Source organism: Dermacentor albipictus, chromosome 10, assembly GCF_038994185.2.
Source record: "Dermacentor albipictus isolate Rhodes 1998 colony chromosome 10, USDA_Dalb.pri_finalv2, whole genome shotgun sequence".
NCBI classification, from domain to species: Eukaryota; Metazoa; Arthropoda; class Arachnida; order Ixodida; family Ixodidae; genus Dermacentor; species Dermacentor albipictus.
Genome location: NC_091830.1, coordinates 90,733,765 through 90,751,611, shown reverse-complemented (window position 1 = coordinate 90,751,611; position 17,847 = coordinate 90,733,765). Strand labels below are relative to the sequence as shown.

The window sequence follows — 17,847 nt, the reverse complement described above, 5'->3', positions numbered from 1 at the left end:
AACATGATATTTCGGATAGGTCTCTCTTGTTTGGTTGAAGCATCTGGTTAGGTCATCGGTGCGTCCCCACTTTTAAGGGTGACGTTCAAGTATGCGGTGAAATTGGGCGTTCCCATAGTAATTTATTTTGTTTTCGGCCGCAATGGCGGCCACGCACCACGGAGCCCAGCTTGGGGACGCTGCAGCACTGAACGCATAAGGCTGCAGGCACCAACCGTACATTGCCACTATAACCTAATATATTGTACCCAAGGGAAGGCACATACACAAGGTTAAGCCGAGCCGCCTAGGAAAATTAGGAAGTGACGGAAAAGAACAGATGAAAAGACAGGAAAAGAAAGAGGATACGAAAGAAAAAGTTTGAAGAGGCGGACAGGAAAAGGCGACTGCCGATTTCCCCCGGATGGCTGAAATCGGCAGTCGGGGGTGCCGACTGTCCGACGACAGTCGGGGAAATCGGCGAAATCCGGGGGTGCCGTTTAGGTGAAGCAGAGGCCAAAGAGCTGTGTTGCCTCCGCCGGGGGGCCTTAAAGGTTCAAACACCCGACCTCAGCTCAACCCCCAGGATCCTGCTTTCCCTGAACACGGCTAAGCCACGCATGGCTACACGCGGGAGGATCCCACCCTCGTGTGCTAGGCTGCGCGGTGTCGCAGCACACCAGGCGCCTACTGACGCAGACTCCCCAGCGGGTATGTCTGATTTTACCTTTATTAATTACTTCCCTCCACATTGCGGGCTTTCGCAGAATTATTAGCTCAAATTCCTGCTTTGCTTCGAGTTGTTGACCAATTCGACTTCACCGTGCCATCTGCTAGCCGTCTGGTTAGCTCCGAGGGAAGAGCAGCGGGCTCGGAATGGCGGTGGTCCAGGGCTCGTGTCCAGCACGAGTACGAATTTTAACGCGATAGCGTTAAGGAGCTCGTGTCGCAGAAAAGCCGGTGTCGTCGGCGTCGGTGTCGGTGTCGGCGTCGGGTGTCGGCGTCGGCGTCAGCGTTTTGCGGCGTTGACCGTGAGCGATAAATCACGGCAGGCACTCCATAAATAAAAAGCAACTTCCAAGATTGGCCCGGTGGGAATCGAACCAGGGTCTCCGGAGTGTGAGACGGAGACGCTACCACTCAGCCACGAGTTCGATGCTTCAAAGCGGTGCAAACGCGCCTCTAGTGAATTCGGTGTTGCCTTCGAAACGAGCCGTGGAAAGTTATACTGCGGTGTATATCGGTAATTATGAACATGTAACGTACAGAAGTCACAATTACACGAGTTGCGAAGTGCGTTTCCGCTGCATTTCTTCTGCGCTTTCCGCACACGCAGAGCCATCTTGCGGCAAACACAGAAGACCCCCTCCTCTCAATGTACGGCGCTGCCCCGACAAGAGGCGCGCCGCGCGCGCATTGGGACCGCTGCCAGGCGCGTCGCGGGACTCCCTCTCCCCTGACGACGCTTCGCCGTGCTCCCGGTTTAGATTACTATCTATCTCTCTGCCCGTGCCGATCACGAGGTTTGGCTGGCGTAGATCGTTTCCCCTCCGGCACACCGGGTTCTTTGGTTCGTTCCGTTCGCTCAGGCGCACGTTTCGTTGCCGCGCCGAACGCTGCGTTGCTCGACGCTCACCGCGTGATAGGTGGGCGCTAAGTCCGATGCGGGGCGCATCGTAAGTGATCGCTGTGCCGTAGCGCATTGTCTTATACCCCTTGGCGGGTCGACGGGAATGCTGTCGCGTCCCACTCTTGAAGGCGAAGCTTAAGCGTCCTCCAATTTTTTCTTCAGCTGCGAGGCTTTTCTTTCGAGGTACCCGTATGGGTTTTCATTGTAGCAACTACTCCAAAAGGGTGCATGTCTGATTCTCCCTTTATTAATTACTCCTCTCAAGCTTGCGGGGTTCCGCAGAACAATTAGGCCAAGCTGTTGCTTCGCTTCGAGTTGTTGACAAATTCGAATTCACCATACCATCTGCTACCCACCTTGGTTAATTTAAATGGTAAAGCGGTTGCTCCGGAAAGGCGGTGGTCCCGGGCACGAGTCGTGCACCAGGACTAATTTTTCTTAAAATGCCAGGCTTTTCTTTCGAGGTCCCCGTATATCTTTCCCTTTCTTTATTATACCTCAGGGTTCCCATTAGCGACATTACATGAGAGGCGGGTACAAGGGATATAACATAATTACAGTAAAAATTGGTGTATACACGTCAAAACAATACAAGTCAGTTAGTAAATACAAGGCGTGATAAATAGAGAGTAACAATGCGTAACAGTATAAACTAGATTCCAGTCTGTTAACGTGAATGTGTGTGGTTGCTTTGACGGCCGATTTAAATTCTGCAGGCTCTGTGATAGTAACGATATGGGCGGGAAGGCGAATCCAGTCGCGTGCAGTACGAACAAAACATTTTTGCTGTAATGTTGAGGTGTGGGCACGTGAAGGAAGGACGGCGTTTGGATGGGTTTTGCGTGACATGCGATGGGCGCGAACGATGAGGTCATCTTTAGGTGGCAAGCAGTGAAAGAACTTGTGATAAAGGTTTTGTCGAAAATTTCTGCGGTGATGAGCCAGGGCGGGTATTTCAAGTTGTGATTGTAGTGTTGTGATCCTGGATTTGTAAGAGTAATCACTCGAGACGAATCTAGCCGCTTGGTTTTGGACTGCTTCGATTATTTTAATTGAATTTTGATGGGAAAGAGTGATATAATGCACTAGCATACTCTGGTTTTGAACGGACTAGTGTGTTGTTTGCAAAGAGCTTAACAGAGGAAGGTGCATGGGAGAGATTGCGACAGACGTAGCCCAAGACAGAGTTTGCAGAATTGCTAACTTGATTAGCATGATTCGTCCAAGTTAGGTTGTGCGATATGTGAACAGTTAGGTATTTGAGCGGGCCGCCAGGAATTTTCGGACAATTGTTAGTGGTGCATTCAGGAGTTGGGAAGTTGCGACGACTGTGAAATGCAGTTAGTGTAGTTTGATTAACGGTGAGAGATATTAAGCAAGTTTTACACGACTCTTCTATGTGATGAAGATCGTTCTGGAGGATTTAAATATTGGAGGAGTCTGTTATAGGGTGGTATGGAATACAATGATTGGTGAAGAGGCGCATTTTCGATGAGAGATGAAAGGGTAAGTCGTTAACCTATATTAAATACGGAAGTGGCCCAAGGACCGTGCCCAGGCGGATACAGGCTAATATTTGTGAGAATGATGATGAATATCTATTAACATAGACGAATTGATGATGGTCTGTTAAGTATGTTTGAATCCAATTAAGAACTGATGTGTGTAGAGTTAATCATGAACGTTTGAGTAGTAAACGAGCATGAGGCACTTTATCGAATGCCTTTTCGAAATCAATGCCAAATGCATGAACAGGTATATTACTATCAAGGGATGAGTGAATGCCGTACAAGAATAAAGTGAGCTGCGTCTCGGAGGAATGACCTTTAGGGAAACCGTGTTGGTTAGGATGAAAAAATTTCATGGAAGATAGAAATTTGGCTTCACTAGAGGAAATGACATGTTCTAGTAATTTGGAGCTTACACATGCGATTGAAATAAGGTGGTAGTTTTCGTGACGCGAATTCACACCTTTTTTTCAAAACTGAGATTATCTTGCCAACGCACTAGTCAACCGGTATTGCACCCGTATTAAGAGTTTGCTGGAAAATTTTTGCAACAATGATGCTAGAAAGATGCTTAACGTTTTTGCGCACCTTGGCATTGTTTGCATGAGTTCCGGTTGACGATAAGTTTTCAAAAGAATTAATAATTTTAACAACGCCAGGAGGGTCAAAAGTAATTGTATTGATATGGGTATCAGTCTATGGTAAAATTTCGGGCATGTTGTCAGTGGATTCGTTATTAAAAACCGAAGATAAAGTCATGTTTAGGACATTAGCTACTTCCCATTCCCGTATGATACTGCCGTTGTCATCACAAAGTGATATTACGCTATCCTTATGAGGACTGGTAGTTCACCAGAACTGTTTTGGACCACTGTGAAACATCGAGGTGAGTGTAAAGGAAGAACAATTACGCTTGGTTGCAGATTTCTGTGAGTTATAATGCTTTGTTGTATTTAGAAAGGAAGTTGTGGCCAAGTACTGCGCCAGGGTGGCCAATCATGCTCTGGTGAGGTAGTGGATTACCGGTCCAGGTGACCGGGATCAGGGCACACTGAAGGCCTGTTTAGGCAATTTTATCAACACGCAGATTTTTTTTATCCGGTGGAAAATTGCATGGCACCAGCATTTGAACTTCGGACCTTTTGCACGCGAGGTGGATGCTCTACCTCTACGCCACTACTGGGCGGATCGTGAGACTGAGATAATCAGAAGACTAAGAATCCGCTAGGGTGCATTGCAGGCAAGGTTGCCATTTTCTCTCAAGAGAAAAGTGTATAATAGCTGTGTCTTACCAGTACTCATTTACGGGGCAGAAACCTGGGGGCTTACGAAAAGGGTTCTACTTAAATTGAGGACGATGCAACGAGCTATGGAAAGAAGAATGATGGGTGTAACGTTAAGGATGGGGGGATAAGAAGACAGCTGATTGGGTGATGGAACAAACACGAGGTAATGACATCTTAGTTGAAATCAAGAAAAAGGAATGGGCATGGACAGGGTATGTAGTGAGAAGGGAAGATAACCGATGGTTTTTAAGGGTTACGGCCGGGATTCCAACAGAAGGGAAACGTTGCAGGGGGCGGCAAAAAGTTAAGTGGGTGGAGGAGATTAAGAAGTTTGCAGGGACATCATGGTCACAATTAGCACATGACTGGGGTAGTTGGAGAAGTATGGGAGAGGGCTTCGCCCTGCAGTGGGCGTATCCAGGCTGATGAATATGATGATGATGAATGCTTTGTTGCAACATGACACTTTTTCCATGCAAATGCAAATCCCGAGGAAGAAGCGAACGCCTTAGCTGAATGAAATAGACGGTTTTTCTTATTTTTTTAATTTTTCCAAAGTTGTGTTTAACCTTGGAGAGATGCGTGTTCAGTTATATTTACAGTATGAATATATAGGTTTATTGAACGGAGCATTTCAGATTTGAATTGCTCCCAATTTGATTCGACGGTCTGTGGCTGAACTGCAGACGTAATACGCTCACAGAACTTAGTTAGTTATTTATGCTCAGGTAGTCGAATTTATTGCAAAGGGTGAGTGTCTTTTTAGCTTTTTTACTGATGGGTAGATTACAAGGGAACGTACTATAGATGACTACGTGCTCGCTAAAGCATGGAAAGTATCTGATATCGGAGAAGTTATTGGGATGTGTCATTAATAAAAGGGCGAGAATGTTGGCAGAGTGGGTAGTCGTGTGCGTTGATTTGCTAATTTTTTGGAATAAACCGAAGTTTAAACATGCGCTCGCGAACTTGCTAGCAAAGTTGTTTTTATGACATAGTTGCTGTATCAGGCCACTATAGAAGGAAATTTAAAATTGCCGAAAAGCAGAATGAACAAACTTGGATAAGTAGTGGTAATGGTGCACATAACACCGTGGAGCAATGATATAAATGACGAGTCAGTGCTGGGTGGACAATAGCCGATACCAATTAGCACGTGTTGAATGGTAGCCTTAGGGCATACCCAGAACATTTCCTGTGGAGTTGTTAATTCAACAAGAGAGCAAAGTAATTGGTGATGGACTGCGATGAGAGCACCACCACCACTCAGATTGTTCTCCCCGTCTTTAAGGAAGACCGCATAATTATTGATGACAGGTAGGATTTCTGAATTGTTGGCTGACGAGTTGAGCCGTGTTTCAGTTACATTCAATAGATAAGATAACATAAGAGGTCACGCTTAGGAAGAACGCTGCGTATGTTAGTGAACAAGAAAGATAGGAGAACGCGGTTCGGCTGGGGGCGATGGCTGAGTGACGATTGTTTGAGAGTAGTGGGTAATTGCTAGCTTGATTTTTCAACTTCTTCTGTAGCAGGGTCAAATATATAGGTTTTCTTACCACATAGAGGCTCGTCGAAGCGCAGCTTGAAAGGGATTTTCATAGATTTTCCAAACTGAACCAAGTGCCTTCGAGCGAGAAATTTTCGTTCATGCCATAAGTTGGGCTCTTTCGCTTACTTCCTAAAGACAGCAAGTGTTTTTTTCCATCGAAATGAGCAAGTTTTGTAATAACTGGTCTTAACCTATTATTGCGGAATGCGGCTAGTCGGTGAGCACGCTTGAAATCCCGTGGCTGCACAACCGCTCAGTGGTGTAACTTGCAATGTTGGATTAACAGTTCTTCCGAATCCTGCCAGGTTTCGTTTTGTGCATCTTTCAGTCCACAAAATATAAGATTGCACCCTCTGGTTCTATTTTCTGTGTCATCCAAGCGGGCCGCCAATCGCGAGACTTGAGAGATGAAGTCGGTGCTAACAGTCTGTATGTTATCTACTTGTCTTTGCGATGTTGCAAGAGGCGCACAATCCAATTTAAGTTTAGTTAGTCTTATCTTCAAGTCCTTTCACGGTCATTAAGCGTCAGTTAGATTGTTTTTAACTGGTCAAGGATTCCATTTTGGCCAGACTGCATCTCTTTAATGCATTGAGTAGCGCAGCGGTGGAAATTCCAGGATTAGTCTTCAGATCACTTCCAGTGTTGCAAGAGTAGCTTGAGCACCGCACGTGCACAATCGTAAGTAATAGAACGTAGGCAATGTGCGTTTCGCAGCACAAGTAATGCGCGGCAACTACTACGTTTGCAATTGCAACCAATGGGTGGATGTCTCATTTTCCCTTTATTATTTACTGCTCTCCATTTTGCGGGTTTCCACAGAAATAATACATCAGGCACTTGACCGAGAAATAAAATTACTGGTACCCTTTTGGAAGCAGTTATATGCTGTCACATGCGGCTAAAGGGGTTAGGCAAGCTGTCGAGGATTCTCGCGTGAATTTTCTGTGCCTTTCTCCGTTCTAATATTTTTGTGTTCTAGCACGGTAATTGTAGCCTCCGATAGCATGCAGACCAGAACTCGCAGGAAAGCAGTGAATACTCACGTTATAAATGCGTAATGACTCTACTATAACATACAAGACTACTTTTATTTTGATTCCGAGTACAACTTTCTCCATGAGGCCACGGCTTGACTGCAATAAACAGAGAAGTGCATCGGTGTTACAAGTGACTCTAATGCACTTATGTGAACTTGTACCGTAGTGCCAACCTGTGGCGTCATTGTTTGATCTAGAACATTTTTGTTCCGCAAATAGTCAGTCGTTGAGCTAAATTGGCTCTCGTTATGTTTAGTGGTCGTACAACCAAAATTCCACTGCATCAATTGTCTACATTTTGAATTTGTGTACAAGAGGCAGCGAGAAGTATTTACCAGGCTAGAAGTATTTACCAACCAATGAAGGCGCGGAAGCGGATTTTTTTTTGCACGGACATCAGTGTTAAACTGCAAAGAGCTAAATATGAATGTTAAGCGCGGGAATTTCGCAATAGTTAGTGACTTTACACTGGAAACAATAAGTATGTAGTGGTTACAGAATTGTGCGAATATAATAAAAGAGCAAAACATTTGTAATACCACATTCTAACGTACAAGATGAGATTTCTACTTATAATAACTGGACACAGCACTTTTGAACGAGTTACATGGTTTTGGGGGGCGATGGAGGCTAAGGCTTTATTCCAGTGTGTGCTCGAATTCACAACAGAGGATTTCAACTTCTTTTTGATGCAACTGATCGACACAATAAACCTGAACTGATGGTCGTCGCGAATCAATCATGCTAGTGATAAAAAAGTTCATGTAGGCGATGCTTCATCAGATAAATTTACTGGAAAAGAGTGACATGACATATTGTTGAAAACCGTTAGGTCGGTTGGTTCAGGTTTGCCCTAATTTGCCTAACACTAGCTGTGCGAAAGTAATTGCATAATATTCATGCTATTCAATTGCATGAATTGCATGATAATTGCATCGATATTCAATGCCTTCGTAGATGATAGTGCACGGCAATATGTGCGCCTCAGACAAATTGACCATATTGACACGTGTACTTGTTTATCTTTTCCGGGTGACCACATGTCACTGCCTAACAAATGCTATCGCAACGCGCAGGACGCGCCTGCATGTACCGAAGTTTCTGGAATGTTATCGATGGTTCCACCCGCTGTGTTACCGAACCTTTTGTAATCTGATTGCATGTGTGCGCGACGCGAATAGTGTAGAACTTTGTGCAATACACCCGGGTCCCTGCGATTAGTCCGGAACATTCGGCGACTGATGTAAAAAAGCCAGCGGGCTTGACCCAGTGGGCAGATTTTCGAAGATCGCCGATTGTGTTCACCGCTATTTTAACGCGATAGCGTTAAGGAGCTCGTGTCGCAGAAAAGCCGGTGTCGTCGGCGTCGGTGTCGGCGTCGGTGTCGGCGTTTGCGTCGTTGACCGTGAGCGATAAATCACGGCAGGCGCTTCATAAATAAAAAGCAACTTCCAAGATTGGCCCGGTGGGAATCGAACCAGGGTCTCCGGAGTGTGAGACGGAGACGCTACCACTCAGCCACGAGTTCGATGCTTCCAAGCGGTGCAAGCGCGCCTCTAGTGAATGCGGTGTTGCCTTCGAAACGAGCCGTGGAAAGTTATAATGCGGTGTATATCGGTAATTATGAACATGTAACGTACAGAAGTCGCAATTACACGAGTTGCGAAGTGAATTTCCGCTGCATTTCTTCTGCGCTTTCCGCACACGCAGAGCCATCTTGCGGCAAACACAGAAGACTCCCTCCTCTCAATGTACGGCGCTGCCCCGACAGGAGGCGCGCCGCGCCCGCATTGGGACCACTGCCAGGCGCGTCGCGGGACTCCCTCTCCCCTGACGACGCTTCGCCGTGCTCCCGGTTTAGATTACTATCTATCTCTCTGCCCGTGCCGATCACGACGTTTGGCTGGTGTAGATCGTTTCCCCTCCGAGACACCGAGTTCTTTGGTTCGTTCCGTTCGCTCAGGCGCACGTTTCGTTGCCGCGCCGAACGCTGCGTTGCTCGACGCTCACCGCGTGATAGGTGGGCGCTAAGTCCGATGCGGGGCGCATCGTAAGTGATCGCTGTGCCGTAGCGCATTGTCTTATACCCCTTGGCGGGTCGACGGGAACGCTGTCGCGTCCCACTCTTGAATGCGAAGCTTAAGCGTCCTCCAATTTTTTTTGTTCTTTGAGTGTAGCATACCTTCCAGGGTACAAGTTCGCCCAATAAAACGGTAGCTTCGTTAATCACAGTTTGGTTGCCTTCTTCACAATCGCTACTACGTGAGATCTGGTGGAGGGGCTTTACGTTCTTGCAACGGAAGTCCCCGACAAGGCGTAATCCAAGCCCGGACCGAAAAGACAACGCCAACGTTGGCCCGGAACACCGAGCGAGCCGCCGGCTACAGCAGCGGCCCCCGGAACACGGACTTCTACCAGAGATGACCAAGAAGATCGTCCAAGATGGTCGTCCAGAGACGACCAAGAAGACAGCCCCAATTGCAGCCGCCGCGGCTCCTATTGTTCTACAACAGCCCTGGCAGCTACCGACAATCCACGGTTCCACATTTGAGGAGCCGGAGAGCTGGCTGGAGAAATGCGAGAGGGTCGCTACGTTTAACAGCTGGAATCGCAAAAAGACTGCCTTCATCACGCCAGATGGCCCCTAGGAGTTCAAGGCCATGCCATTTGGACTGTGCTGGGTGCCTGCAACGTTCCAGCGTGGCATGAACATGGTGTTATCTGGGTTGAAGAGGCAGACCTCTTTTGTTTACTTGGATAACGTCGTCATCTTCGCCGCAAATTTCGACAATCACCTTAAACAGCATGGGACAGTAGTAGAGGCCATCAAGTCATCAGGGCTCACTATGAAGCCGGAAAAGTGCGGCTTCGCTTAGGATGAGCTTCTGTTTCTAGGTCACGTCATCAGCAAATATGGAGTCTGCCCCAACCCGTGAAAGACAGCTGTCATCGCAAAGTTCCCGCAGCCCATCGACAAGAAGACAATGCGTAGTTTCCTTTGCATGTGTGTCTACTATAGGGGCTTTGTCAAGGACTTCTCACGCATCGCGGAGCCGCTAACGCATCTAACCAAATGTGAGGTCTAGTTCAAGTGGGAAACGTTGCAGGCCGACGCATTTCAAGAACTCAAACGACGCATGCATCGCCGCCGGTACTAACACACATTGATGAGGACGGCCATACCGGAATCCACACTGACGCCAGTAGCCTAAGCCTCCGTGCCGTCCTTGTCCAGCGGAAAGACGGACTTGAACGGCTCATATCTTATGCTAACTGGTCGCTGTGAAAACCGAAAGGCAATTACTCTACGACTGAAAAGGAATGCCTCGCCATTATTTGGGCTAAAGCAAAATTCCGTCATTACCTATATGGCAGGCCATTCAAAGTCGTTATCGACGATCACGTGTTGTGCTGGCTAGCAAATTTAAAGGATATTCCACGACGTCAGGCGTGATGGAGCCTCAGTCTGCAAGAATACGACGCCCCTGTAACTTACAAGTACGACAAAAACACTCTAACGCCGACAGGCCTATCACGCGCCCGCATCGATGCCCCGCCACAAGACGAAGAGGACGATGGCGCCTTCCTACGAATAATAAGTACGGAAGACTTCAATAAACAGCAATGAGCTTATAGGAGCTAAAAGGCATCGTCGAGTATTTGGAAGGGAACATCGACGTTGTCCCCAGGGCATTTAGGTGCGGATTGCCTTCGTTCACGCTACAAAACAACCTGCTCGTGAAGAACTGCTCACCATTCCGTCAACGCTGCGTCCAGAAGTACTGCACGCCTTACATGACAATCCAACTGTTGGGGCCCTCGGATTCTCCCGGATGCTGTCGAGGATGCAGGAAAGGTATTACTCGCCGCGTCTGACCGCTGACGTCGCCCGTTACGTCAAGACATGCAGATACTGTCAGCGATGCAAGATACCACTGACAAGGCCAGCAGGATTAATACAGCCGATCGAACCTCTTTGCCGACAATTTCCGCAGAGTGGGATGGATGTGATGGGACGTTTTCGATGTAAACGTCCGAAAATAAGTGGATTGTATGGATCGTACGATTGTATAGTGGATCGTATAGTGGATCGCAATAAGTGGATCGTATAGTGGCTCGTTTCGCTTCGCTGAAAATAAAGCTCGGCTAAAAGGTAGCGCAGCCGAAGTGGCAAAATTTTTCGTCGAGAAAGACCTGCAACGATATGGTGCCCCAGAAGTCCTCATCACCGACAGGGGAACAGGCTTTACAGCAGAATCCACCCAAGCCATTATGCAATACAGCCGGACAATCCACAGGAGGACAACTGCCTACCAGCCGCAGACGAATGGCCTCACGGAGCGCCTGCAGAAGACACTCGCCGACATGGCAGCAATGTACATCGACGTCGAGCACAAGATGTGGTAGGTGCTCCTGCCGTACGTAACGTTTGGTCATAATACGGCGGTGCAAGCAACAGCACGTATCATGCCGTTCAAGCTGGTCTACAGCAGGAACCCGACACCGACTCTCGACGCCATGCTGCCGCACGTCACTGGCGAAGAGAACCCTTACGTCGCTGCCTATCTCGAGCGCGCCGAAGAACCCCGACAGCACACCCGCCTACGGATCAAGAACCAGCACCGTACCGGCAGCCGACACTATATACAACCTCCAACGACGCTACGTCGAGTACCAGCCCGGCGTCCGTGGTTGGGATCGGACCCCGATACGCCAACGAGGACTCAGTGAGAAACTGTTGCGACGCTATTTCGGAACCTACAAGATCGTCCAACGTATTGGTGAACTTGAGTATGAGGTCGTGCCAGACGGCATTTAGTGTTCACAGCGGCGCCGCAGACGATCTGAAGTGGTCCACGTGGTGCGTCTTAAGCCCTTTTCCGTACGCTGACGAACTTCCTTATTTCTTCCTTTTTTTTCTCTTTGCTACCGGTGTGTTTGTTTATTACTTTCGTTGTTTTTTTACAAACAAGTACACGGGCATTTACCCGTGTACTTGGTTATCTTTTCCGGGTGACCGCTTGTCACCGCCTAACAAACGTTATGGCACAGCGCAGGGCAAGCCTGCGTATAGCGGAAGTTTCTGGAATGTTATCGATGGTTCAATCCGATGTCTGCCACCGAACCTTGTGTAATGTGATTGCAAATATATGCGCGACGCAAATAATGTAAGACTTTTTGAAAGACACGTGGGTCGCAGCGTATCTCTGGAACATTCGGCGACTGATGTATAAAAGCCGACGCGCTTGACCAGTTAGGCAGATTTTCGACGATCACCGAGTCTGCTCGCCGCTATCGTTGTTCTTTGAGTACAGCCTGCTTTTGAGGCCACAAGTTCGCCCAATAAAACGCTAGTTTCATTAAACATGATTTTGCTGCCTTCTTCACCGTCACAACTACGGGACAATATTATACCGCTCATGATTTTTACCTTTTCCAGAATTTTTAGAAACTCGCTCTGGCAACCAGCAATAACTTCCTAGAAACAAATTAATTCTTTTCGTCTTGTTAGCATGGGTGCTGTAAATAGTTTTTCTGTGATGCTCAACTTCTTTTATTTACAGATGACATCTGTGCCGCGTTGGATAATGGATTTCACATTGACACCAGTTTCTTAGTCTATTCGAAAGCATTTGATCTCGTCTCTCACTAATTATTTTGTCTAAAATAATACACTCAGCACTGACCGTAATATTATCTCATGGATTGAAAACTTCTTGTCCAATAGAACACAATTTGTCTCTGCTAACAATTTTGACTCTTCGCTTTGTCCTTTCAGTTACGGCGTTCCGCAAGCTTCTGTTCTCCTACCCTTGCTCTTTCTCATTGATATGAGTGATTTTCCTAACTATGTAGAGTCCTCCATGAGGTTATTTGCAGACGATTATGTTATTTAAAAAATAATATCAAATCATCACGCTCTAAAGTTACAATCTCATCTAGACAAGGTATCTAACTGGTGCAACACTTGGAAAATGCAACTTAACAGCCAAAACTGCAAACTAGTGAAGATTTCCCGCAATACTACTTCGTCACCCTATATAATTATTGCTTGATCAACTGTGTACTCGAAGAAGTCGCTTCCTATAAGTACTTAGGCGTCTACATAACATATAATTTTCCATCGCAGACACACATAAGCTACATCACTAACGATGCTAACCGTACGCTTAGTTACATTCGTCGTATTTTTCATATGGCCCACACTAATTTAAAGCTACTTCTCTACAAAGCAATACGTCCTAAACTTGAATATGCCTCTTCTGTCAAGGTGTCTGGCTAGGATTACTTCTTGCAATAGACCCTATACAAAACTGTAGCGCAGGTTTCATTCTTACTAACTATCCTTGGACATCAAGCGTATCATAAACGCTACTTTAAACCTCCCTCTCCTCTCATACCGTAGGAAGTTAGCACGCTTATCACTACTACAAAAAATTTATTACTACAATCTGAAATTAAATGTGAACTTTTCCTCGAACCTGCTCACATATCTCGTACTGGCCATCACCATAAATTGAGCGTTCCACATTGCCACACGAACCTATTTTTTATTCATTTATTCCTAAAACTACCCATGAACAGAATCATCTGCCGGCCTAAATTGTTAGGTAGTGACTACAGTGACGGGGCCCGGCACTTTAACATCTGCACTACAGTGACGGGGCCCGGTACTTTTTCATCCACACTACGGTGACGGGGCCCGTCGCTTTAACAACACTACACCGACGTGGCCGTCACTATAACGATGTCGGTATTGGGAGCGAGGACCACAGAGTTTCCTACAAAAATTCGTGTAGGAAACTCTATGGCGAAGACGACTTACGGAGTCGCCATCTGTCGGAAGCGCCTCACATATGCGTCGGCGCTAAATAAACATACTACGCGGCAGCCCTCCTGAACAATTTTGCAAGTACTCTCGAAACGGCAGTATTTTACCTTTAAAATAATTATGTTAGACAAACAGAAAGCACAGAATGGTTTACAAACGCTATCTTTTCACCTACTACGTACAGTAAGCTGGGACACTGCGAGCGGTCGCCGCGATCGATTCCACCGAACCGGTTTGTGTGAAACGTAAGCAATCTCTGAGAAAACTATGTGAAATATGTTCTTATAGTGGGATGGCTGTATGTGTAACTAAATGTAGCATAACGGAATGAAGCTGCAATGCAGCGATCGCACGGGTTCGCGGTGACCGACTTCGCGTCTGCATGCATGTCCTCGCGCAATGTTTCGCTTTCGCTCCGAGCACGTTTTCGCACCATGCCGTATGCCGCAGCATATGAGCATTTGACAGTACGCAAGCAACCATTGTTGCATGGACACTATCGGAGCTGTTCAAAAATAATTTCGTTATAGCTAGGGTCTTCGACGCCTACAGCGACTTGTGATGTTCTGTCGCGGTGATTCAGTCTTAATTTTAACGCGATAGCGTTAAGGAGCTCGTGTCGCAGAAAAGCCGGTGTCGTCGGCGTCGGGTGTCGGCGTCGGTGTCGGCGTTTTGCGGCGTTGACCGTGAGCGATAAATCACGGCAGGCACTCCATAAATAAAAAAGCAACTTCCAAGATTGGCCCGGTGGGAATCGAACCAGGGTCTCCGGAGTGTGAGACGGAGACGCTACCACTCAGCCACGAGTTCGATGCTTCAAAGCGGTGCAAACGCGCCTCTAGTGAATGCGGTGTTGCCTTCGAAACGAGCCGTGGAAAGTTATACTGCGGTGTATATCGGTAATTATGAACATGTAACGTACAGAAGTCACAATTACACGAGTTGCGAAGTGCGTTTCCGCTGCATTTCTTCTGCGCTTTCCGCACACGCAGAGCCATCTTGCGGCAAACACAGAAGACCCCCTCCTCTCAATGTACGGCGCTGCCCCGACAGGAGGCGCGCCGCGCGCGCATTGGGACCGCTGCCAGGCGCGTCGCGGGACTCCCTCTCCCCTGACGACGCTTCGCCGTGCTCCCGATTTAGATTACTATCTATCTCTTTGCCCGTGCCGATCACGACGTTTGGCTGGCGTAGATCGTTTCCCCTCCGAGACACCGAGTTCTTTGGTTCGTTCCGTTCGCTCAGGCGCACGTTTCGTTGCCGCGCCGAACGCTGCGTTGCTAGACGCTCACCGCGTGATAGGTGGGCACTAAGTCCGATGCGGGGCGCATCGTAAGTGATCGCTGTGCCGTAGCGCATTGTCTTATACCCCTTGGCGGGTCGACGGGAATGCTGTCGCGTCCCACTCTTGAAGGCGAAGCTTAAGCGTCCTCCAATTTTTCTTTTTCTTTTCTTCTAGAGTCTTCGAAGCTTCAATATAATTATTTCTCAAATTTCATCGAACTGCATGTTTATCGGTCTTCTAAGCGAGAATTTACCCGCTGCTTCTTTTTTTTAATTCAGTAGAATATTCATTGTCTGGTGCTACACAAGCAGGAACATGTGCCGTGCCTTTTTTAATGTGTTTTTACCGTTCCCCTTCCATTAGAGTGAACTTTCTTTCTTTATTATAATCATCATAGGTGTTACAGTGCATACGCAAAAGATTGTACATTCGTGGACAAGTACCGATTGCGGTCGTTCGATCCGTATTTGTGCAATCAATGTATTCCATTACCGCACGGAAGTTGCTGACATCGTGAAATTCACGTGGTGTTGTGGACAGTACTGGAATAAAATACCGCGGTCCGTGAAGTGCTCGGCATGGCGCCAGCACCGAGAAGCTCATGCAGCTGGGGGTCCACAACACGTTCGTTGAAGTTGGGTCACAGAAGGTTGTCAGGCTCGCTTCCTCGCCTGCGGGGAGGCGGATCCTGAAGGCACTGGACTTTAACCCGTCAGGGAAAGGCGGACTCGCCGTTACCGCGCAACGTGCACCCGCAACGCAATGTAGGCACACGCCGGGCCCGAGCGGCCGCACTTCTCGGATCCGTCGCCGACGATCCACGATCGGTCGCGCTCGTCGACGTCGCCCAATACGGTTCGTCCGACCGGTTCGCGGCGGCCGTGGTGGATCACAGGGGGCAACCTAACGCCGCGTCCGTGCGGGGCAGGTGTCCGGATTGCGGAGATCCATTCCGCACTTTAGAACACATGCTCTGGTGGTGTCCCTCGTTACGGGAGCACGGTCATCTCACCACGGAAGAAGAGTGGGAGGAGACGGTCAGGCACGGCCTGCCCGTCCCAACGTCGGAACGGCTCGCGGCGGCCCCCTCCCTCATAAGGGGCTTTCGGAGTTGCTCCTCAGGTTAATAAAGTTCACTGCCTGCCGTGAAGTGCTCGAAGTTGTTTGCATAGAATGTTTGAAAGAAGTGCGGCCATTGACGTCGCTACCAAGCTAGTCTAGTAACGTTGGTCGCTACAGTGTTGACGTTGCCGGTCCCGTCTGTGGTTAAGGAGACGGGCCCCGTCACTGCAGGGCAGAGGTTAAAGCGCCGCACCCCGTCACTGTAGTGTGTATGCTAAAGTACCGGGCCCCGTCACTGTAGTACAGATGTTAAAGTGCCGGGCCCCGTCACTATAGTGCATATGTTAAAGTACCGGGCCCCGTCACTGTAGTACAGATGTTAAAGTGCCGGGCCCCGTCACTGTAGTCACTGCCAAATTGTTAACATAACCGATACGTCTGCTGCTACAACTACTATGAAAGAAAAGTTTTGTTATGCTGCATTTTTAAATTTTTTATTTATTATAACCTGTCATGTGTACATGCCCTGTACTTCTTTCCACCCCTTTCTGTAACGCCTTCGCGCCTTTAGGTACAGTACAAAAGTAAACAAATAAATTATTGTCCTTCGGCTGGATTATTCGAAGCGGCGGACATTACTAGCAGTAAAAAATTGAAACACTAATTCAAGAAATTACGAAATATTGGCTAATCAACTCCCTAATTCCTTACTTCGATCGTGGCACCCATTGTAGTAGCGGGTGAGCTTGGAGGGCGTCTACACTTACACTTAATTTCTTGCATGGCACCAACTTTGATATATTGTTTCCCACAATGTGGGACAAAGCACGTGAGCATTCTAGTTACTTCTGCGCTATACAATGCGTGAAGCTTAAAGCGTAATGTTTTATTATAAAGTAGCATAGTTTCGCCATTATGGGAGAAGCAATGAATGCGATAGCAAAATCTTAGTATTTTACACGACGTGTAAGCCTCGTAGCTTTAGCCACAACATGAATTGTACTAAACTAAGTTGATTAGGTAAACACGCGTGATATGGCGTGTGTAGGTTGATGAACAAAGAAAACTCAATGACCGTGAGCTGCATTGTTTAGAACAAAAGGGTCTAGTCGGCTTTTCGTTGGCCTTCCGTTCCCGAACTGTGGAATGCTCTCGGTGGGCACAATGTGTGCGTGCGCCTCATGTTCATGAACTGCAGTGTTTTGTCGTGTTCGTCGCTTAGCCTCGGTCTCCTGCTGCCATTGCGCCAGGTCTGGCACCTTCCAGTTTTCAGCTCCAGCATGCGCCGCACTAGCGACAGCACATTCTTTCTTAACCTTAACTGACCGAATGGTCGTTACGTCTGTGTGAGCCAGCTTTGTTTTATTGCGATTACCGTTCTTTAGAGCCTCTAAGCGGCCATTCTGACTACAGATGGCATGTTCACCTCATGTAAGGAACGCAGTGTGTCGCTGGAGAAAGTACACTTCGGCAGGTACTATTTTAGTCACCGTTCCTTAGATACTACGCGTGAAAAAGTGATCGCACGCGTCAACAGAGTCAGCATTCTCTGAAGAGAGTGCGCAGGCTCTTTTACAATTCCTGCCATAAAGCAAAGATGTCTAAGCTGAGGCCTTAGAATACAGCTTAGCATACCATGCGGGTTCTGGCCGTTCGTGTAGTGCTGTTTTCCA

The 17,847-nt window shown here is 47.7% G+C and overlaps 1 protein-coding gene across 6 annotated transcripts in view; it reads right to left on the bottom strand.

Moving 5' to 3' along the window:
* Nucleotides 1-17,847, bottom strand: part of LOC135918142 (uncharacterized) — a 295,422-nt gene that overhangs the window by 192,707 nt on the left and 84,868 nt on the right. For all 6 annotated transcript variants that reach the window (XM_070527127.1, XM_070527131.1, XM_070527129.1 and 3 more), the window contains one exon: nucleotides 7,002-7,091. In XM_070527127.1, the coding sequence (XP_070383228.1) occupies nucleotides 7,002-7,091 (90 nt within the window). The remainder of the gene's footprint in view (nucleotides 1-7,001; nucleotides 7,092-17,847) is intronic.